At 38.5% G+C, this 23817-nt stretch overlaps 1 protein-coding gene across 2 annotated transcripts; it reads left to right on the top strand.

Annotated features, from left to right (window-relative positions):
• The first annotated feature begins 1596 nt into the window (after nucleotides 1–1596).
• On the top strand, nucleotides 1597–23602 carry LOC137387054 (alpha-methylacyl-CoA racemase-like). Of its 2 annotated transcripts, none has more exons than XM_068073341.1 (8): nucleotides 1597–1765; nucleotides 6122–6315; nucleotides 6817–6952; nucleotides 7595–7738; nucleotides 7873–8055; nucleotides 9543–9719; nucleotides 12348–12535; nucleotides 23116–23602. In XM_068073341.1, exons 2-8 carry the CDS (start codon nucleotides 6208–6210, stop codon nucleotides 23320–23322), a joined length of 1143 nt encoding a protein of 380 aa, XP_067929442.1. In that variant the 5' UTR covers nucleotides 1597–1765; nucleotides 6122–6207; the 3' UTR covers nucleotides 23323–23602. The 2 variants fall into 2 exon arrangements, with proteins under 2 accessions (XP_067929442.1, XP_067929441.1); XM_068073340.1 differs by having other exon boundaries at nucleotides 1609–1629.
• The last annotated feature ends 215 nt before the right edge of the window (nucleotides 23603–23817 follow it).

Raw genomic sequence — 23817 nt, 5'->3', positions numbered from 1 at the left:
ATTGTCACAAAGTAGCTTTTTTTCATCTTTGCTGATCTGATATTTAAGACAACCCTGAATAACATCTTCATTTTTTCTGTCACCAAAGTCCCATTTTACAGCTTGGGAGCAAATATTTTTTACAAAGAGTCTACAGGCTCACCATCGAATGAGTGATGTTCCGGAATACATTCACACAGCTTATATTTTTTCTTGGGTTACAATAATTCTTAAACGTATATAGAACATCATTGAGTACATCTTTACTTTTAAATTTTACATGAAGCTGAGAAAACATTTAATTTTCTTCATCACCAGTAATATTTAAAAGCATTGCGATCTGCCTTCTTGCAATAGCAGCATTGTCAGTGGGTTCAGGGCTACTCGGAGACCTTTTTAACACGAAGTCAATGGCCATCACGTAATTTTCAAAGTCTTTTCTAAACTGTGTTTAGTTCTCAGATAAATTGCCATCAAAGCAGAGTTTTAGGGCTGCTTCAAATCTTCTATAGTAGCAAATTACGGGCTAAAAAATGTAACACAAAACAAAGTCTGGACTAGTAGTAGATCCAATCCAGTCAAAAAATCAAGCTTCTCTAATTGGTGGTAGAACATATGTGAGTCACATTGCCACCATGTGTTATTTTAGAACTAGTGGCTCATGTTAATTGTTAGTCGTTGTTAAAGTAGAGTCTATCAGTATTGAGATTTCTTCAACAATCTTAGTAGTATTGGTCTCTGCATTTGTCTATGTGGTCAGCCGATAAGGGATTAAGGTTTTGTTATTAAGGTAGTAATTATCTGTTAGAATTTGTTTTCATCAATAGCTTTTAGAAGTAGTTATAACAGTAGTAGTTAGATCATTGTAACTTGTTAGTATGTAGAGAGTATTCATGACCATCTAAATCGCTGTGCCTCAACTAAAACAGAAAATACAACGCAATCGGGGACCACTTTTCAAGTGCAGCATTTACAGACTGTCTCACCATTTTTCTGTTGTTATTGTTTATATAAGTATTATCATTTCAGCTCAGCATTACCTTTTTAATTTTTATATTTTGTCTGAAATTCGACATGTCTGCAGCAGCTTTGGTAATGCATCTCTGTGCATGATTTGCTGAGTTACTTATCAACCAATGTGTCTATTTCTAGAAGTTTTAAAGTTTACATAAATTCATAAAGCAAAAATTACCTACTGACATTTTTACATGTATAAATTTTTAAATTTAAATATTTAACAGTACATATAATTCTACAGCACCTGTATATTTAGCTGATCCACAAAAATAGAGTATTTTCAGGATGTGTGTTTGAACTGCTGGGTACTTTTGTTATCGAGTTGTCAATATATTTCGACCTAACGCTAACTGATTATTTCATTGCTAACAGCAATTGTGGAACTTCTAATTCTCACTGGTAAGATACTACTCAACTTTGATATTATGCTACCCAAGACTCTTAACCATCTTAAAGTAGCTCTATTAATCATTGACAGTTGCTGTTCAATTGTGAGAAATTCGCTTATTTTGTAGACACTCTACGAAGATTGTAACTACTTGCGATATATTTTATTGTAGGTCTGTATATAAATAATTAGAACTTTAAATAAAGAAAAATGGAGAGGTGGAAGGCTTCTAAAGACCAATGAAAGTAAACATGGGAAAGTAGTCTAGAGAATAGCTTTAAGGCCTTTCAAAATACACACAACATGAGCAAAATGCTACGGTCACCAAAATTCGACCTTGACACGCCGAATGAAAGTCATCGTAAACAAGCTTTATTCTCCGTAAGATGTCATGCACACACTTATTGCAATTAAAGCTCAACTGGCAGAGTTTTAAAAATACATTTATTTATAACAATATTATTACCTTTTTTTCAGCGATATGTTGGATCCTAGAAGAACCAAAAAACGGTTTTGGGAGAAAAGCACTCGCCATGCAATCTCCAAGCTGTGACATGCGAAAATCATTTTATAGGCAAAACAGTGTTGTATGAATTACAATGTCAATGCGGATGATTAGCCAATATTTAATGGCCAACATTTTAAAACATTTTCTCTATATGGTCATAATGCTACATTGTTTTGGCTATTGAACATGGTAGGTAATTATAAGGCAACGTGGAAGTACATGTAGGTTCCAATAGTACCAAACAAATCTCTATTATTTTTGTAATGGTGATTATAGAATCACACCAATAAACTTGTGTGTATCATTTTTCTGGAGTTCACTAACAAAATATTCTTTGTTTACACAAATTGCAAATTAAAAAAATTGTCCTTAAAAATTAGCTATTTTCGAAAGACATCTATTTAAAGTATACTATTGCGTGTTCTGTTTGCATGACTAAGGATATTGCATGAACAATTTTTGCATCATCTGGTTCAAAAATCGATTGATTTTAATTTAATTATGTAGCGTCGCATCTGTTTCTGGTTGATATATGGCAATGGTTGTAAATCTTTTTTTATTTTCATAACTTGAAAATGATGAAACCTGATTTTTGGTCGAAATTACAAAATATATTATTCAACCCCCATCTTTAATGTCTGCTACTTTTAACGCAATAATATTTTCTGCCATCTGTTGGCATTTGATAAAAATTTTGAATATTTCTGACAACATTCCATGTTTTGTGAAAAGCCTTGCCGCTAATATTGTACACAAGCATTCTCAAATCTAAATCCACAGTATCGTACTAATTTATTACCCCCCCCCCCCCCCGTCTCCAATCAGCTCTACTCCTACATTCATTTAGGACAGCTTTAGTGAATACACTGCTGAATAGAGTTGCTGTGGTTTGACAACCGAGGGTCAAAGCAATTTCAAATCATTAGAAAGAAGTTTTTCAAATATACAAGAACTTACCGAGTCTTTGCTATTTACAAACTGTTGCTCAGGTAGTTCTGACTCAGTTCAGAGATGTCAAATAATGTCTAAAAATAAAATGATTAACAGCGAGTCAAACTAGTAACTGTTTAATTTTATATTTCCGTTTGATCTATTTTCCACCTAAAATACAACTGATGTCAAAAAAAAATAATCACAAATATTAAAAAATGTGACAAAGTGTTTTTTGGACATTAGGCACCAATTTGTTGTTAAAGTTAGGAACAAATTAAAAAAAAAGTACAAAAATTAGATTGGAAGATCCACAAAAAGAATTCATAAGATCTAAAATTTGAGCAAGATTCACCGTACGGCCATAGCTGACTATTCACTGTACGGCCTTAGCTGACTATTCACCGTACGGCCTTAGCTGACTATTCACCGTACGGCCATAGCTGACTATTCACCGTACGGCCTTAGCTGACTATTCACCGTACGGCCATAGCTGACTATCCACCGTATGGCCTTAGCTGACTATTCACCGTATGGCCTTAGCTGACTATTCACCATATGGCCTTAGCTGACTATTGACCGTACGGCCATAGCTGACTATTCACCGTATGGCCATAGCTGACTATTCACCATACGGCCTTAGCTGACTATTCACCATACGGCCTTAGCTGACTATTCACTGTACGGCCATAGCTGACTATTCACCGTACGGCCTTAGCTGACTATTCACCGTATGGCCTTAGCTGACTATTCACCGTACGGCCTTAGCTGACTATTCACCATACGGCCTTAGCTGACTATTCACTGTACGGCCATAGCTGACTATTCACCGTACGGCCTTAGCTGACTATTCACCGTATGGCCTTAGCTGACTATTCACCGTACGGCCATAGCTGACTATTCACCGTATGGCCATAGCTGACTATTCACCGTACGGCCTTAGCTGACTATTCACCGTACGGCCTTAGCTGACTATTCACCGTACGGCCTTAGCTGACTATTCACCGTACGGCCTTAGCTGACTATTCACCGTACGGCCATAGCTGACTATTCACCGTACGGCCATAGCTGACTATTCACCGTACGGCCTTAGCTGACTATTCACCGTACGGCCTTAGCTGACTATTCTCCGTACGGCCTTAGCTGACTATTCACCGTACGGCCTTAGCTGACTATTCACCGTACGGCCATAGCTGACTATTCACCGTACGGCCTTAGCTGACTATTCACCGTATGGCCTTAGCTGACTATTCACCGTACGGCCTTAGCTGACTATTCACCGTACGGTCTTAGCTGACTATTCACCATATGGCCTTAGCTGACTATTCACCGTACGGCCTTAGCTGACTATTCACCGTACGGTCTTAGCTGACTATTCACCGTACGGCCTTAGCTGACTATTCTCTGTATGGCCTTAGCTGACTATTCACCGTACGGCCTTAGCTGACTATTCACCGTACGGCCATAGCTGACTATTCACCGTACGGCCTTAGCTGACTATTCACCGTACGGCCTTAGCTGACTATTCACCGTACGGCCTTAGCTGACTATTCACCGTACGGTCTTAGCTGACTATTCACCATATGGCCTTAGCTGACTATTCACCGTACGGCCATAGCTGACTATTCACCGTACGGCCATAGCTGACTATTCACCGTACGGCCTTAGCTGACTATTCACCGTACGGCCTTAGCTGACTATTCTCTGTACGGCCTTAGCTGACTATTCACCGTACGGCCTTAGCTGACTATTCACCGTACGGCCATAGCTGACTATTCACCGTACGGCCTTAGCTGACTATTCACCGTATGGCCTTAGCTGACTATTCACCGTACGGCCTTAGCTGACTATTCACCGTACGGTCTTAGCTGACTATTCACCATATGGCCTTAGCTGACTATTCACCGTACGGCCTTAGCTGACTATTCACCGTACGGTCTTAGCTGACTATTCACCATATGGCCTTAGCTGACTATTCACCGTATGGCCTTAGCTGACTATTCACCGTACGGCCTTAGCTGACTATTCACCGTACGGTCTTAGCTGACTATTCACCATATGGCCTTAGCTGACTATTCACCGTATGGCCATAGCTGACTATTCACCGTACGGCCATAGCTGACTATTCACCGTACGGCCATAGCTGACTATTCACCGTACGGCCATAGCTGACTATTCACCGTACGGCCATAGCTGACTATTCACCGTACGGCCTTAGCTGACTATTCACCGTACGGCCATAGCTGACTATTCACCATACGGCCTTAGCTGACTATTCACCGTACGGCCATAGCTGACTATTCACCGTACGGTCTTAGCTGACTATTCACCGTACGGCCTTAGCTGACTATTCACCGTACGGCCTTAGCTGACTATTCTCTGTATGGCCTTAGCTGACTATTCACCGTACGGCCTTAGCTGACTATTCACCGTACGGCCATAGCTGACTATTCACCGTACGGCCTTAGCTGACTATTCACCGTATGGCCTTAGCTGACTATTCACCGTACGGCCTTAGCTGACTATTCACCGTACGGTCTTAGCTGACTATTCACCATATGGCCTTAGCTGACTATTCACCGTACGGCCTTAGCTGACTATTCACCGTACGGCCTTAGCTGACTATTCACCGTACGGTCTTAGCTGACTATTCACCATATGGCCTTAGCTGACTATTCACCGTACGGCCTTAGCTGACTATTCACCGTATGGCCATAGCTGACTATTCACCGTACGGCCATAGCTGACTATTCACCGTACGGCCATAGCTGACTATTCACCGTACGGCCATAGCTGACTATTCACCGTACGGCCTTAGCTGACTATTCACCGTACGGCCATAGCTGTATGGCTGTAGCTGATCAAGATAATTTTGAATTTGTACATACTGAACATATTTTGTGTGATGTTAGTGACCATATGTACCTGCACTCTTAAGGTCATAATTTGTCTGTACGCTCTCTCCTTATGCTGCAAATATAAATACCGACACTAATATTCTGATACGAACTTGTGGTTTACTTCGAGGATCAACTGATCTCTTTTGTTAATTAGCTGTTCATCAAAGGTTAACATTTAGAAAGAGAATATGTTAGTAACTATAATTTTAATCTCAAAGTAATTGTTACACGGCAAAATAAAAACATGGAAGATGCTCCGCATTTCATTGATCAGGTTACTAACAGTGATAAATAACATGTACATTGTAGGTCTGACCCATTTCGAAATAAGATGAATTCTTAATGGCCCATTCCTCTTAAAGATGAATCGTTATTGTACATGTATGATCTTTATTGTAGGAACCTTTGCTATATGAATTCAACATAATCCGTATACACCACCTGTGCCTGTATCAAGTATTATCAGCTATAGACTGAGATATAGGATGGCTCTCAAAGGAATCCGTGTTGTGGAATTGGGAGGTCTCGCTCCCGTCCCATTCTGTGGAATGATCTTAGCTGATCATGGAGCCAGTGTTATTCGAGTTGACAAGGTATGTAGCTCGATTTTGGAGCTATATTTATTGCTAATAATTGTTATGCCGTATCGCCAGTAAAATCTACGTTTTTGACTAAATAAATATGAATGTAGTCTGAATTATTCTAGATGTATTCAATACTAGCAGTAGGTATGACCTGGGATTTTTTAATTAGAGCGCCTACAGGTGGGTGTTTTTAAGAGGTTAGTTCTTAGGAACCAGATGGGGTTTCGAATTCAAACATGTTTGGCCGCCTGGAGGTTTTGACAAAATGGCCAAAAAAATATGGAAGCACATCGCATTTACACCGACAAACAGACAGACACACACAATGACAAAGTGGGATTTCTTAATACAAATTATAGTATTCCTTCAGGTGTTTTGTGTAACATGCTATTCCTAATTTAAATTGGCTAGAAGAACCGTAAGATTTGGTTATATTGTAAACACAATGTGACCAAATCTTTACAGGTGACGCAGTGTTGATAACATCAACACAATTCTGCATGTCTTCAGATTGGTGGGTTGGAAGTAGACACGCTGTCTAGGGGTAAAAGGTCAATAGCTGTCAATTTGAGGAAGCCTCCTGGAGTGAATGTGGTGAAAAGAGTATGTTCTACAGCGGATGTGCTTATAGAGCCTTTCAGGCCAGGTAAATGCTGAATTCCTTTCAAGACTGCGCAATTGTCTTCTCTCCAATTGTGTTCATTATATACATTTTCAAATACATTGAGTAATATATTCTGTCATTGACCCCTAACCTTGGAGAAGCCCTGGTTGATTACTTGAAAAGAATCAAGTTTCTTACCCGGTAGAAAAGGATTCTGAATTGCTTTATTGCTTGGCTCCCTTTGCTCCTCTCTCTCAGGCTCTATGTTTACATATGGTGGATTCATGCGACTACCACACGCTGTTGAACCATTCGTAACATGTTTGTGAAATTTAAAATTGTGAAATAATGAGCGTTCGGTATAACAAGTATTCAATTTTGAAATTAAGTAGTTTTTCAGTGATAAGCAAACCGAGTTTGAAATATGATATTGCATTGTTTTGTTTTTATTTAGTAAAAGCAAGCATTGCCTTAATAATCCTTATGATTTTCACATCAGAATATTTATCAAAAACTCCGCCATTTACATGCCAAATTTTTCATGTGTAGTGCATACAGGTATTTTCTGTTATGAGCTGAGGGCATGCTAAATAGTTCATGATTTTTTGTATTGATCACCTTTCATTAGTGAGTCCACTTTTATCCTTTTGAAGCTCTGAACCAGCACTAAACATATATATTTAGGAATTATGGAGAAGCTTGGTCTGGGCCCTTCAATCCTCTGTAAGGAGAACCCTCGACTCATTTACGCTAGGCTCACAGGCTTTGGCCAGAATGGCTCTTACAGAAATATGGCTGGACATGATATTAACTACATCGCCACATGTGGTATGTCATTTCCTGCTGTATTTCATCTCTGATCATATTTGCTGCTTCGTGGATTGGTTAACGTGACTGCTTTTAAATTTTGGAGAAAGCTGAGTTCTGCATCGTAGAAATTGTATTTCTTCCTTTTATTTTAGGCATTCTTTCCAGGCTTGGAAGGAAAGGAAGCAATCCCACACCTCCAATCAATCTTCTAGGAGACTTCGCTGGGGGTGGTCTTATGTGCGCCCTTGGTATTATGCTGGCTCTGTTTGAAAGAACTCGGTCTGGCAAGGGACAGGTTATAGATGCCAACATGGTGCAAGGATCCTCTTATATCAGTTAGTTGTACATCTGGTCGTTATTTGCTGTGCGCGATTAGGGAGGGTGGCATAGTCTGACCACAACCATTTGGTAACTCTGGCTAAACTAAAAATAACTTTCTACTTTCTAACTTTTCAAAACTTTCCAATTTTCTAAACTTGATATAAACTAAAATGATGACTTCTGCGATAATTATACATAGTTTAAGGAACATTATTTTGTTCTTATTGATGTAAATAGCAGGCTGTATCTATAATTTGTGTCTATAACATTTGTCTAGGATTAATGCCTTTGACATGTGTTTACAGTTTGTTTCTATGACTTGTGTCTATGAATTGTGTATATGATTTGTGTCTGTGACTTATGTTCATGGGGTGTGTCTATGACTTGTGTCTATGACTTGTGTCTATGGCTTGTGTCTATGGCGTGTGGCTATGACTTGTGTCTATGACTTGTGTCTATGGCTTGTGTTTATGGCGTGTGGCTATGACTTGTGTCCATAACTTGTGTCTAAGACATCTCTATGTCTTATGTTTATGAAAATCTCTGTTATTATGTGATTATTTCAATTTTGCTAATCTTGATATTTGATTGGTACCTATCTATTTTGGTCTAAGACCTTCCTAGGTAGACTGCTAGCACAGTCATGGTAAAATTTAATTTTTAATAATGTATGTAATTCTATACGATAACTTATATTCAGAAAATATATCTTAACAATAGTTCTTGACAATAGGAAAAGGCTGTTTGGGTATTAAAAGTTGATATAGTTTTTATGTTACTGTATTAAAGCTATTAAAGTTTATGGTATCAGTTTTTATTGTAAAGTTTGGTGACCCATATTATAACGAACCTTTTCTCAGAGAAGGGTGTGTTAGATGCACAATATACTCTTACAAACAAACTCATGCCCGCTTTTTTAGAGTGTGAGCTGTGGTCATGCTGTCGGGATGTTATTCAGCGCACTTCAGATTTAATGCTTAAATAAACACAAGGACTGGCTCAAGTGTAACAGTTTGTTCTCATACATTGAATTTAATTTTGACTGCCGATTTATGGTAGGCCATAGCTAACATCGCTATTGGTTGCTTTTCAGCTGAAACTTTCATAGGGCAGCATCAGCCACATTTATCTCTCCCACAGATCTAATGTCATTATATTTTGGTAGATACATTCCTTGTAGAAAGACTTCTCAAATGTTTAAGAGTTCTTAAGTATTGGTAAGTCACATCATGCTGCTGTGTGCCATGTCGTATTCTATAGAAACTAGTTCTACATAGGTACACACTTTTGTGGTGACTCTGGAGCACAGTCTATGTCTCTTTAACTCACTATCAGCTATTCCATTTTGGACGAAAATATCTATTCAATTTTGGTTGCCTTCTTTTGGAGTATTCTGGAGTAGTTTATTGCTTGTAATATTTTTACTCTATTGAGGCTGGGTAAACTAGCGAACCCAACTAACCAGTCATGTTTAGGTATCTAAGTCTCTGTCTTATTGCAGGCTCTTTCCTTTGGTCTTCTCTCAGTTTGGACTATGGCGGGATGTTGTGGGGCAAAGAGAGAGGAGACAATCTCCTTGACACAGGCTGCCCTTTTTATGACACTTACAAAACTCGTGATGACAAGTACATGGCAGTTGGCGCTCTTGAGCCTCAGTTCTTTGCCAATCTGCTTCGGCGTAAGTCTTTTATCCCTGACTTTTAGCCATGCATTATTTAAGGCTAAGTTCTGCACTTTTGTCATAAACTGGGGTTTCTTTCTCAATTTTGATCTTGACATGTCTATAACTATTACGAAAAGGGGCTTTCGTTGGAAAAGGGGCCTTCGTTGGAAGGTTTGCTCTGCAATTATAGGATGGCAACTCATAAAATATAAAAGAACAGAGATTAAGGATGGATGTTATTTAGTCCCCTGGCTATTTCAATGTCAACTTAAGCTTTATTTCCATTGTAGTTGGAAAAGTCTATGCGTATTAATCTATTTTTCTTGTTTTTCTTTTGAATAAATTTTGGTCAAATTTAAAAATTAAATTTTCCACGTGCTTGTTTTGATTTCATATGATTGCTGTTGTAGTTGTTTCTTTTTCGCATCGGATTTTTTGGCTCTGCTTATGTTTCAATTGATTTTATTGGAGCAACTATGATACACAGAAATTGATTGGTTCAGTTTATTGTTTGGCAGACATGAGCATTGTGTTACTGTAGGTAGAAATAATATTTTTACTTGGTAACCTGCTTGGTAAGTATGTATTATATACTTACCATGCAGGTTACAGAATGCCTGAATCTGTTGGGCAGTTAAGTTATTTTTAAAAAGTTTTGGAAACTTTGATCTTTGCTCTGAAGTACCAAATCGCTGGTGAGTTGCACCGCATGTGGCAAAATTTTTACACAAATTTTATTAAACTTAAAATTTTTAAAGTTTTTTAAATATTTTAATTTAGTAGCTCAAATTTGTTCATCTTTAAATATCGGTCATGTGACTAATCTCCAGAATATCGGTCATGTGACTAATCTCCAGAATATCGGTCATGTGACTAATCTCCAGAATATCGGTCATGTGACTAATCTCCAGAATATCGGTCATGTGACTAATCTCCAGAATATCGGTCATGTGACTAATCTCCAGAATGCTAAATATGTACTCTTTTGAAAAACTGAAATAGGTAGACTGCATAGTATTTGGTCTATACACTTATTGGCTGTTTATTATTGTCCTGGTTGGTTCTTTGCAAGGTCAGGTGATGTCAGACATTTTATCATAAGCCTTTTCAGCATATTGCACAAGAATGTTCATTGTGTTGATATAACAGCTGAAAAGATATTTTGTATTACAAATAATGTTATGGCTGGTTACTAGCGCTGGTTATTAATGTTACTAACTGGTTGCTTTCTATGTTTGGGCTGTCTCAATTTCAAAAAGACTTACGTTTTGAATTTCCATGGCATACTCCATAGGATACATTTTGCATCATATCTATTGCTCCCAGTGGCTTGTAGTTTGAATCATAATTTCTGACAAGTAGTTAAAATTTCTATCTTGTAAGTCATATGCATGTCAGAGACAGTACTTTACACTAGTTAAAATTCAAGTAGCCTTTCTCTAATCAATTTGCCAAACCACTTGAATTTTTTGTTCTGCTCGAGGTGTGCCGCAACGGCTTGTCATTATCGATAGAATTTTATGCTCCTATCACCGTATATCAGTTTTAATTACACAATTATTTGATGATCGTCTGTTCACACTATCACAAACCCTTCTGCATTTACATCAGCACAGTTTTCGCGGCACAGTGATCTTATTATGTAACTAGCTGTGCCTTCCGGCGTTGCCCGGATATTAAAAATCAGTTTATAAACAATGATGAGTGATGAGAGTTCCTACCACTTGCTATTAGCCTTGAACTTTACCAATGAAAAATGGCATTGAAAATCAACTTATAAACAATAAGTAATGAGAGTTGCCTGCCACTTGCTGGCAGGCAACTCTCCAGCAAGTGGCAGGCCATTGCTAAGTGGCCTGCCACATTTTCAATGGAAAATTTTCGTAAACTGGCTAATTGCTAGGCTTCTAATGACAGTACGCCATTATGTTGCGTCAGCATTGTCCAGCTACAGCTATTCTAATAATAGCTATAGCTGGACATACCGAAGGACGACAGATGACTGAGAAATATATATATATACACATGTAAATGTTGGGGTAAAAATGATGAAAGCGGCACCGATATGATGAATACTAGTACCGCCGCAACTGCCATAAAAGAAAATGTGGATCTAGCAATCCGCGTTGCCCAATCACCCTCATTAAACCGGCACAAACTGCACAGGCTGTTGTGGATGACAGCTGCAATTTTTTCCGAAGTACCCGTGTTGCCTCGATGATACCATCGGTTTACGCACATAATCGACGAATAATTGCCAAGATAACAACGCCAACAAGGTTTGCACCAGCCTTCAGTTTCTTGTAAGTAAAATGTTACTAGTTAGTTACTACAATGTTACTACAATAGTTACTGAAGGCCGTCTGTGAAATCTGGCCTGCCTATATTTTGAGTCTAATCGACATAAAATGTCAATCGAGCCATTGAATGCATCCTTGCTCAAACAGAGTACAATAATGCAGTGTTTGTATGTAATGAGCAGAGGGGGAATGTAATAGGGAGACAGAGTATTGATGTCTCATCTCGCTAAATAAGCCAAAGACGCACCCGCAAAGTTGTATTAAATATGTTTCCTCAGATCCTGGCTCACTTGCTTCACCAATATGTTGAGACGTATTCATGTGTACCCTTTGTATGCTACAGGTTTGGGGCTAAGTGATGATGATTACTCACAGTCCGTCACAGACTGGGCAGCGCTGAGAGACCGGCTCACTCAACTCTTTCTCACCAAGACACAAGAAGAGTGGTCTGCTGAGTTTGATGGCAGCGATGCCTGTGTAACCCCTGTACTTGACCTCCTTGCTGCACCACTGCATCCACATAATGAACATGTGAGCTATTGCTGCTTTGTAGTAATTAATTAGTATGTCTATGGCATGTTGTAAGATTGAAAATATTTACCCAAAATGTATAATCACCCCTTTTAAGAAAACAAATATGTTTACCCATTAGATTACAAAATAACCAAACTAAAAGAATCATCACAGCCATAAAAGTGATATCACCAACCACCAGGATGCTGCCTCTATGACAGCACTTGTTTTTTACCAAATGTATGCTTATTTTTAACAACTATGAATCATATACTGCCTTTTATAAAAGAAGTCAGCACAGATACTGTGAACTAGTCAGTATTTTTATTCTAAGGAGCAACAACCATCAATATGCTTGCTCATGGCTGTATGCCTTTATTATCACAATTAGCTTGAGATTTTAACTACATTTATACCATAATATTTTTCTGGACAAGAACACTATATAATACAACCATTCTACTGTATGACCAGGAAAAGGAGCCAACAAGGTACATAAATATATTATTATGTTTCACTTCAATATGTTTTTACTGTGATTTTTTATCAAACTATCATGTTTTATTCAAGCATACTACAAGCTCTTGATATTACATGACATTACACGGCTCCATGATATCACTGAATAGCTTTGCCATACTATTGCTTGCTTCGGATCTATTACAATCAACACACATTATTTTTATTGTTCATTATATCATTTCATATTTTAGTTTTCACGATGTAATTCTGTGTGAATTCTACAAGAATAAAGCATCAGTTGTAACTCAAACTCAGAAAACCTGATCATACGGTACAGTGAAAACTTGTGGAGAAAGGCTACTCAACAATTGAAGGAAGACAACTCAACGCAAAGGCAGCCCAGCGAAGACACCGGCACAGAAACTGTAAGTTACACACAGCACATACACACACGCCACTGTCTACTGGGACGTTTGCAAAGGCAAACCTGTCATTTTGGTTGGATATTGACTCTGACAATAGACAAAAGTAGTTTTTTATTCCATTTTCAAGTTTGTTTATAATCTAAAAGAATTTTTAAGTTTTCTTTGAGAGATTGGTGATATCACACCCTTGGCTGACCGTTAAAGCAATTAACAAGCTCACATAAAACACCCCACATAATAGGATACAAATTAAACAACCCTTTTTACACTGGTTGAAGCTGTAATTATTACGCAATAACGACTGTTTTATTGGTGTTGACCTTGTCACCTGTTTACTACCAAACAAACCATGAGTGAAAAATCTGTTGATGTGACCTCACAGCATGAGGAGCAGTCTACCCCAGCTACTGCTAATGTACCTGAAATGCAAAACAATGAAGCTAGCGCAAGCACTGAGCATGAAGCACAGCGTCATTCAAAAAGGATTGCTAATCAAAAGGCCAAGCAAAATCTACTTGACTCCATAAAGCTTCAATGTGACGTTATCACCCTACTCCTTCTTGAAATTAAAAACCAAAACCCTGACTTGAAAAGATTACAGACCATAAAAACGGACCTAGAAACCAGCAGTAAAAACATTCATGCTCTTTATAACCAGTTCAGAAAAACCCTTGATGAACCAGATAAGGTTATTAACCAAGCTATAGACAAGCTCACACATGATATACAACTGCTAATGGAAATGGTAATCCAAAAGATGGATAGTATGACAACCAAACAAAAGAAGGCAAAAAGCGTGCTATCAGACAAAACTAAACTATCGTCAGTTGCTACCAGTGTACGCAGCTCTACTAGTTCTAAATTAAGATATATGCAAACACAAGCTGCCGCCGCAGCCGCTGAGATTGAAGCCAAATTAAAGGCTAGTAAAGTACAAGAGGAAATTGAAGCTCAGCTGGCTAAGCTAAACAGCGCCAAAAAAAGTGCAGAGTTGCAGGGTCAGTTAGATGCAGAAACTCGTAAAGCTGCTGTTTATGCGCAGGCGAATGCAGAAGAAGAGCAAAACAATTCAGGTCTTCTGATGTCATCCGGCTTAAATGACAACGCCAAAGCTTTTCCAAATACTCAAAATTCAAACTCACTCAATTCACCGCCAAAAGATCAAACCAAATGTACCACAACAACTCAAGATCAAAGTAATACCCAGCCTACATCAAACATTAACAATCAAAATAGCACCCAACCCAAACCTGACATGCAAAATCCTAACAACCTGCCTGACGAAGACTATCAATCCAATGCTGACTCTGATGAGGAACTTGACCTTCCTATCCCTAGTGACATAATGATCAGAAAGCTATCTAAACCTTTATCATACCAAGAACCTAAAACTTTCACCCCACCTCATGATGTAACCAATATAAGTCATGTAACAAACGGGCTGGCTGAAGCAATAACATCAGCATTCAATATGAACAGACTGCCACCTCCAGAACCAGTAATCTTTGATGGCAACCCCATAACCTATCCCGACTGGATATTTGCATTTGACAACCTGGTAGGCAACAAACAATGCACCATGATTGAAAAACTGCATTATCTCAAGAGATATGTAAAAGACAAAGCTCTAGAGGCTGTTGAGGGTTACTTCCTTCTCCCAGGTCAGGATGCTTATACACAAGCAAGGGCTGCCTTGGAGAGAAGATTCGGCAATCCCTTCACAATCGCTGAAGCTTTCAGGACTAAGATTGAAACCTGGCCATGCATAAGGCCCAAAGACACTGATGCATTAAGAAAGTTTTCAGATTTCTTGAACCAATGCCAAACAGCTCAGACATCGTTTTCCCAGTTGCAAATACTCGATGACAGCAGAGAAAACAAAAAGATAATATCAAGGCTCCCTGACTATATCACACGCAAATGGGTTAGATATGCCACAAACTATCACAATCGCCATAATGCCTTCCCCAAGTTTGCTATATTCACTCAGTTCCTGACAAGGGAAACAGACGTTGCTTGTAACCCAATATTCATGAAATCTATTAAATCAGAAACAAGACCAAGTAGAAATGAAAGGCGAACTTATGCCACCCAGCAAAGTAGGCAAGAACAATCACAACCAATCACAAGAGCAAGTAACACAAGTAGCACCACTGAGTGCCTGTATTGTAACATGTCAAACCATACCACTTCCAAATGTGGCGTGATTAATAGATTACCAATCAATGAACAGCATGAATTCCTACACAAAATGCACCTCTGCTTTGCTTGTTTAGACGGATCACATGGCTACAGGCAATGCACCAAGCCTGCCAAGTGCAAACAATGTAATGGAAATCACCCATCTGCACTTCATAACATGAGGGCCAACTCTGCACCTGCTAGCACACCACGATCGCAAAATAGTCAATATCAAAGATGGCCAGTTCAATCCAGCAACAATCAAAATACTACATTGAGAGTTCAAGGTCAACAAACAACCAAAACCAACGCAACCACAATCAAACCAAGCACAAACTAAACCAGCACAAAATAAGTCTCCTGCTCAGCAAACACAAGAACCTGCAAAACCTCAAGCTCCAGAGAAGTCAGAGTTTCAATGACTAGATCAAAGTATAGCTAAACAAGTGATCACATATAACACAAGCTTCCATGACTCCAATAGCTCATTATCATGGGTATTACCAGTTTGGGTTTCATCCAATAAAAACCCTGCTAAAGAAACTCTAGTCTATGCATTGATCGACTCCATGTCAGATACTACATACATAACACAAGCAACAATGAACAAAATTGAACCAGAATGTATACCCACTAGCATTGACATGTCCACCATGACATCAGAAAGCAAACCAATAGATTCACACATTGTACTTGGTCTTACAGTTAGGGCTTACAATGACAACCAGTGATATGACTTACCACCAAGCTATTCACACTTGAAACTTCCTATCAATTCAAACCAAATACCCACAAAGCACAAACTAAGGCAATGGCCTCACCTTGTAGAGATTGCTAATGACCTACCGGCTCACAATCACATACCTGTTGGTCTGCTAATAGGTAACAACTTCATGCATGCTTATCGTCCCCAGCAAATTATTGACTCCAACTCAGCTGACGAACCATTTGCTATCAAAACTGCTATAGGATGGAAGATAATGGGTCATGCTAAAAAGACAACCCTAGCCACAATAGTAGATCAACCCACAGCAAGACAATTTGTAAATTTTAAATGTTCACCACAACCTAATAAAGAATTGAGCAAACTCATAGACGTATTTAACACTGACTTCCATGATGCTCATGACAAAAGCCCAGGATTATCTATTGAGGATGTCCAGTTCCTTGATATAATGAAACAGCAAACCACCATATCCAACAAAAGAGTAACAATGCCACTTCCGTTCAAATCTAAACCTCACCTGATCAACACTAAACATGCAGCCTTACACAGGTTCAGACTACTTGAAAAAATATTTGCTAAAGATAAAACATTCAAAGAACAGTACCACACATTCATGAATGACATCATCTCTAAAGGTGAAGCAGTGCATGTCCAAACAGAAAGCGATACTTCCTGGTACATACCACATTTTGGTGTATTTCACCCCAAAAAGCCTGATAAAATTAGGGTTGTATTCGATTGTGCTGCCAAGGTGGTTGGGGTTAGCTTAAATGATTTTCTGTTACAAGGCCCTGACCACATGAATGACTTGCAAGGCATTTTACTTAGATTCCGCATTCACCCAATAGCCATAATGGGAGACATTGAGAGGATGTTCCACCAGTTCAAAGTCACTACCCATCATCAAGACTACCTTCGTTTCATTTGGTATGACTCGGAAGGTTTACCCACCACATATAAAATGACAGTTCATCTATTTGGCGCAAGATCATCTTCAGCATGTGCAACCTATGGTCTACGCTATCTTGCAGACCAGTACAAACTTCACTCCCCAGATCATTGTCTACCACATCATTTCATCCACCATAACTTCTATGTTGATGATGGTCTCGCAAGTGTTTCCAGTAAAACAGAGGCCATAAACCTAGTCAAGCAAACAATCTTTGTGTGCCACAGGACAGCTGGGGTTACACAAAATCATCTCAAACAGTCGTGCAGTCATAGCTGCTTTACCCAGGAGTAAGTGTGCCAGTGCTCTGGCCGACCTAGAGCTCATGTCCAAACCACTACCTCCAGAGAGGTCATTAGGTGTCTTATGGGACACAAACACCGATCATTTCACTTTCAAACATGAAGTTCCATCCAAACCTGACACTCGTAGGGGTGTTCTATCATCAGTTGCATCAGTCTTTGATCCATTAGGTCTCATATCCCCATTCACACTTAAAGGTAGAATGATTCTGCAGGACACATGCAAAAGCAACTCTGAATGGGATGCTCCTCTTGATCCAACCCTTCTCAAGCGATGGTCAGACTGGAAATCAGATCTGACCAATGTAAACCACATCCGAGTACCAAGATGCCTCACACCGAGTACATTTGACAAGCTTAAATCAGCTCAGAAACACCTTTGCTGATGCAAGCACCACTGGTCATGGCCATTGCTCATACCTACGCCTAGTTGATACCAACAACCGAGTTCATGTAGCCTTGCTAGCTAGTAAAGCTAAAGTTGCACCAATCAAACAAGTCACAATCCCTAGATTGGAATTGCAGGCAGCCTGTAGCGCTGCACATGCCACAAAGAAATACACTGAAGAACTGGTTATTCCAAATCTCACCAATCACTTCTACTCAGATTCTACTGTAGTGTTGGGATACCTACACAACACCACAGAGCGATACCATACTTGTGTCATTAACAGAATAGCAACTATTAGATCACTGACTGACCTTAATTGCTGGTCACATGTTCCCACAGACTTAAACCCTGCTGACTTAGCGTCCAGAGGCGCAACCATCTCAACTCTTATCAACTCATGCTGGTTCTCAGGCCCAAAGTTCTTATGGAACGAGCCTTTAGTCTTACCTACACAACCTCAGCTTACTGTTAACCCTGAAGACCCTGAGGTCAAACAACCCCTCACCACACTCAAAACCACACTCAGCAATCATACAATAACATTTGATCAGCGCCCGAGCCAGTTTTCTACCTGGAACAAAACTGTATCATGCATTGCAGCCCTACAGCGTCTCATAAACAAAACTGTACACAAAGATACTGACAAGGCGCAACAATCAATTTTAAAACTAGTCCAACACGAGCATTTCTCAGTAGAAATCGATCGTCTTGAACCCAACCAGGAAATCAACAAATCAAGTAGTCTAATAAAACTCAGTCCCTTCTTGGATGATAAAGGCATCCTTAGTATAGGTGGTAGGTTACATGAAAGCACTGTGCTTAGTTTTGAAGAAAAACATCCTATCATCATACCTAAATCTAGTCACCTTGCAACACTAATAATTGATCATTGCCATAAACTAGCTGCGCACCAAGGTAGAGAACACACTTTAGCACAAATCAGATCTATAGGCTTTTGGATTGTTAATGCCAAAGCACATGTACTAAAATACTTGAACAAATGTGTCACATGCAAAAGAAACCATGGCAAACCACATGCACCCCAGATGACAACTCTTCCAGCTGAAAAACTTGCAGAGGTACCACCCTTCACACATTGTGGTCTAGATTGTTTTGGCCCTTTTATCTCAAAAAATGGTAGAAAAGAAAGAAAATGTCATGGTCTCATTATCACTTGCATGTCCTCTAGAGCAGTTCACCTTGAGCTGCTAGAAGACATGACCTCAGACTGCTTCATTAATGCCTTACGCAACTTCATATCAATTCGTGGGGCTGTCTCTTCCATAAGGTGTGACCAAGGTACCAACTTTGTAGGTGCATTCAATGACCTGGCTAAGAATATGAAAGGCCCGCTAAACCACAAGCTTCATATCAAATTCACCTTCAATCCTCCACACTCAAGTAACATGGGTGGGGTCTGGGAAAGACTCATCAGGTCAGCTAGGAGCATTTTGAAGGGGATGGGAGAAAAGTATGGTGGAAGGTTGAGTACATCTAACTTGAGAACTCTATTCTATGAGGTCATGGCTGTAATGAACAGCAGACCATTAGGCGCAGTCACTCATGATCATATTCCTCTCACACCAAACATGATGCTCACTATGAAATCTAAAATCACTCTACCACTACCAGGCCATTTTGAAGATGTAGACATCTATTCTCGCAAGCGTTGGCGCACAATACAGCAGCTTGCAAATGAATTCTGGTGCAGATGGCGTAGCGAATACATTCAAACACTACAAGCAAGGCAAAAGTGGACAGCGCAGCGCGAGCCACTAGCGATTGGCGACATTGTTCATGTATTAAAGGAAGAAAGTTTGCGAAATGATTGGTCTCTAGCGCGTGTAGTTGGTGTAGACCAGTCTCATGATGGAGAGGTCAGGTCAGTAAAATTGTTAATCGGATCAAAAGGTTATCCAAGTGACAAACCACGATGCCTTGTAAGACCAGTCAATAAAGTTGTAGTTTTAGTCAAAGCTTCTACTCGTTAAAATTTACTAAAATTTTAGGTGGGAGTGTAAGATTGAAAATATTTACCCAAAATGTATAATCACACCTTTTAAGAAAACAAATATGTTTACCCATTATATTACAAAATAACCAAACTAAAAGAATCATCACAGCCATAAAAGTGATATCACCAACCACCAGGATGCTGCCTCTATGACAGCACTTGTTTTTTACCAAATATATGCTTATTTTTAACAACTATGAATCATATACTACCTTTTATAAAAGAAGTCAGCACGGATACTTCTGAACTAGTCAGTATTTTTATTCTAAGGAGCAACAACCATCAATATGCTTGCTCATGGCTGTATGCCTTTATTGTCACAATTAGCTTGAGATTTTAACTACATTTATACCATAATATTTTTTTGGACAAGAACACTATATAATACAACCATTCTACTGTATGACCAGGAAAAGGAGCCAACAAGGTACATAAATATATTATTATGTTTCACTTCAATATGTTTTTACTGTGATTTTTTATCAAACTCATGTTTTATTCAAGCATACTACAAGCTCTTGACATTACATGACATTACACGGCTCCATGATATCACTGAATAGCTTTGCCATACTATTGCTTGCTTCGGATCTATTACAATCAACACACATTAGTTTTATTGTTCATTATATCATTCTATTTTATATCATTTCATATTTTAGTTTTCACGGTGTAATTCTGTGTGAATTCTACAAGAATAAAGCATCAGTTGTAACTCAAACTCAGAAAACCTGATCATATGGTTCACATGTTATTTGTCTTTAAGGCGATTCATCCATCTATTTTTTGTCCATCTATTTTCTGTCCATCTATTTTCCGTCGCTAATCTCCTACCGATCTTTAGGCAAATCATCTACTGTTCCTACAGCAATTCATCTATTATTAGACTGAATCATCTATTCATTGTATTGGCACTTGATAATGAACTGCAAAGTAGCGAGTAATTACTCTAATATTACTAATGCAAGTATGAAACTAGGTAATCATGCTCTTTGCCCAAACCTATTGCAATAAATAGGTTTGGGCAAGCAAGATCCTACCTATCTTTAAGGGCAAGGATAGGTGGGATTATGCCCTAAAGATTTTAGGGCAACCACATCATCTTATCTATTGTTAGGGCAAATCATCTATCTGTCCTTGAAGTGATCCGTTTATCTTTAGGGCAAATCATCTGTCTTTAGGGTGACTATTTTATCAATCTATAAGGCAAATCATCTCTCAATCTTTAGGGCAAGTGATCTATCTAATGTTAAATCATCTATTTTTATGCAAAGCAATCTCTTGGGAAACCTTCCGTATTTCTTTAGAGCAAATCATGTAACAATATCTAGGGCAATAAAAAAAATCTAGATAAATGCCCGGCGTTGCACGGGTATTAAAAAGGTATGCGCAGGAAACTTTTTTTTTAACGTATACAACATTTACCATTGTAACTTTTAAACTTCATATCATGAGAAAAGTGTTTTGGTGCAGTTCAAACAAATTAAGAGAACAAATAAACAATGAGTACATGGAAGTGTGTATAAAAAAGGTTACTGTGGCAGCAGAAGCTCGTTGTACTCAATTCTGATGGATGACACTGGTACCTTTTGATGCTGGTACAAATATTGCAATAAATGAAATCATTACGTATCTATTTTCAGGTTTCTCAGTTATTCTTCATTGCTACAGTACGTTCAGATAAGAGCTAACAAGCGCTGAAAGTCTGTTGTATGTAACATAGACATATCGATGCATTGTTCATATATATAGAATAGGGAAGGGGGTTTTACTAGTCACCCGAGTGTTAACCTTGTGTCTAATTGGAAAACTTTGGCAATGTTTGAAGGTGGGATTAGAGATGGTTGTTTAAGTAATAAGAGTTACTTTTATAAACGGAAACTGCAGTTTATCACAAGTTATAAGCAATCGTCTATTTCGATAGGTTTTGGCAAGGAACATGATTACCCAGTTTCATACTTGCATTAATAATATTAGAGTAATTCCTTGCTACTTTGCAGTTCCTTATTAAAGGCTTCAATACTTTGCATAGTAAAAAATATTCATAATAAAATTAAGAATGAATAAAAATAAAGGTTGAAGAAACTAAAATTTTTCATACTCTGGCCCATATTTGGCTAGCAGTGGTTGTAGTGTGCTGTTTTTCTGTTACGTCTTGTGAAGTGTAATTTGCTTGGGATGCCATTCATCACATCTCTTGAACGCCCTCCATTCTTAAAATCATCTGATGAACCTGAGAAAAAGTAGGAATATGCTTCTGATTAATAAACATAGGACTTTATTAGATACGAGTCGATTAGTTTTTATTTTTTGGATTTTCACTTACCGTTGGAGGTCACGGGAGGTCACCTTTAGCGTTAGAGGTCACCGGGAGGTCACTTCACCCTTAGCGTTGAAGGCATCAATAAGCATGTTGAGGGATTACTGTAGAATTGATCTCCCAAGTAATCACAGAGTTCTCATCACAAAAAATAAATTTGTAGGCATTCAAAAAAAAACATTTTTGGTACATCGATAGTTTGGTCATTATATGATCGCCAATAACCAATGAATTTCTGTAAATAAAATTCAGTTGTGCTGTCAAAACGTCATTGATGATTGATTGCGTAATCTATCTAATATGTTATAGAGCTCAGTCCATATATTCTGTTAGAGAAGACTGGTTTTTTCCATAAATAATTCTTAGATGTCTTCCGAGACGTCATTGCCATCCCTCCAATTGGTGAGACATCCTTTGGTACATAGTGTACAGAGTGTGTAATAATTTGATCTACTCGGCTCTCCGAAGGATTTCAGTTGAACTCATCATCTTTCTATGAACTGGCCTATTTTCATTCAAACCTCATAGAGACTTGTGAATGACCGACCTCCTGATAGAATTTAGAAAAATTGAAATAAGGTGTTAGCCTGTGTACGGAGTGCTGGAAATACCACTGCAGTCACTGATATTGAAAATTGAGTCTTTTCTCACCACTGTACAGAATATTCTTAATTAAGCACTCATTTTAGTCAGAGTGTGCAGCAAGATAAGGGTTCAATTCTCAGCTGTTGCTGTTTTTTATCTGAACCAGTATTTCCATTTCATATCTCTAAGTTACTATATCCTCCAGTTAGTTTTACACCTGGATCACTCATTTGTTTTTACAGTCATTCTTCAAAGACGCTGATGGTGCGCATCAGCCATCTCCTGCTCCGGGGCTCTCTCGTACCCCCGCAATGGCTAGCGCTGACAGACTGCCCCAGTGTGGAGAACATACCACTGCTGTCCTATCTGAATTTGGTTTCTCTTCAATTGAGATAAAGGATTTGTTAGATGGCGGCATCATAAAACAGAGCGCTAGCAGCAAACTTTAGAAATTAATTTCTTCACCTCCTGCATATAGTTCAACATTTTACATGGCAGCTATAGTGTTTGTCACCTTTAACATGACAGATGTTGTGTTTATTACTTCTTACATGGCTGCTATCATATTTGTCTACCATTTTTTATCACAACCAAAGGCTTGCAGTCATAGGCATAACAGCAAGCTACTAGTCTTTCAAAATAATCATGATTTTGGTCCTTTTTTAGGAAATAAATGGCAACAGAGATACAATTCGGCTGTCTTCATTTAGCTTCGCTTATAAGCTACCATGAGCCAATAAAATAATATTTATATATATAAAAATATATGTATAAAAATTATTAATACTATGTATACCCTAGTTTACATAATCATACTACTAAATATGCTAATGGTCTATAATAATTCTGTGATACTTTCTAAAATTTAAATTTTGTAAATGCTGAAGTTGTCTTCTTTTTTGATAAATTGGGCAACTCTATACTTATTCACTTTTGACTGTGAG

This window comes from Watersipora subatra, chromosome 2 (assembly GCF_963576615.1).
Source record: "Watersipora subatra chromosome 2, tzWatSuba1.1, whole genome shotgun sequence".
In the NCBI taxonomy this organism is placed as follows: domain Eukaryota; kingdom Metazoa; phylum Bryozoa; class Gymnolaemata; order Cheilostomatida; family Watersiporidae; genus Watersipora; species Watersipora subatra.
The sequence above is the reverse complement of the archived record's forward strand: the minus strand, read 5'-3'. Positions and strand labels throughout refer to the sequence as shown.

Bases quoted from the DNA above. Each gene is read 5' to 3' on its own strand.
- LOC137387054 (XM_068073341.1), top strand. From the start codon at position 6,208: ATGGCTCTCAAAGGAATCCGTGTTGTGGAATTGGGAGGTCTCGCTCCC. The intron at 6,316-6,816 runs GTATGTAGCTCG...GCATGTCTTCAG, and splicing joins GTGTTATTCGAGTTGACAAG to ATTGGTGGGTTGGAAGTAGA. The intron at 8,056-9,542 runs GTTAGTTGTACA...GTCTTATTGCAG, and splicing joins GCAAGGATCCTCTTATATCA to GCTCTTTCCTTTGGTCTTCT.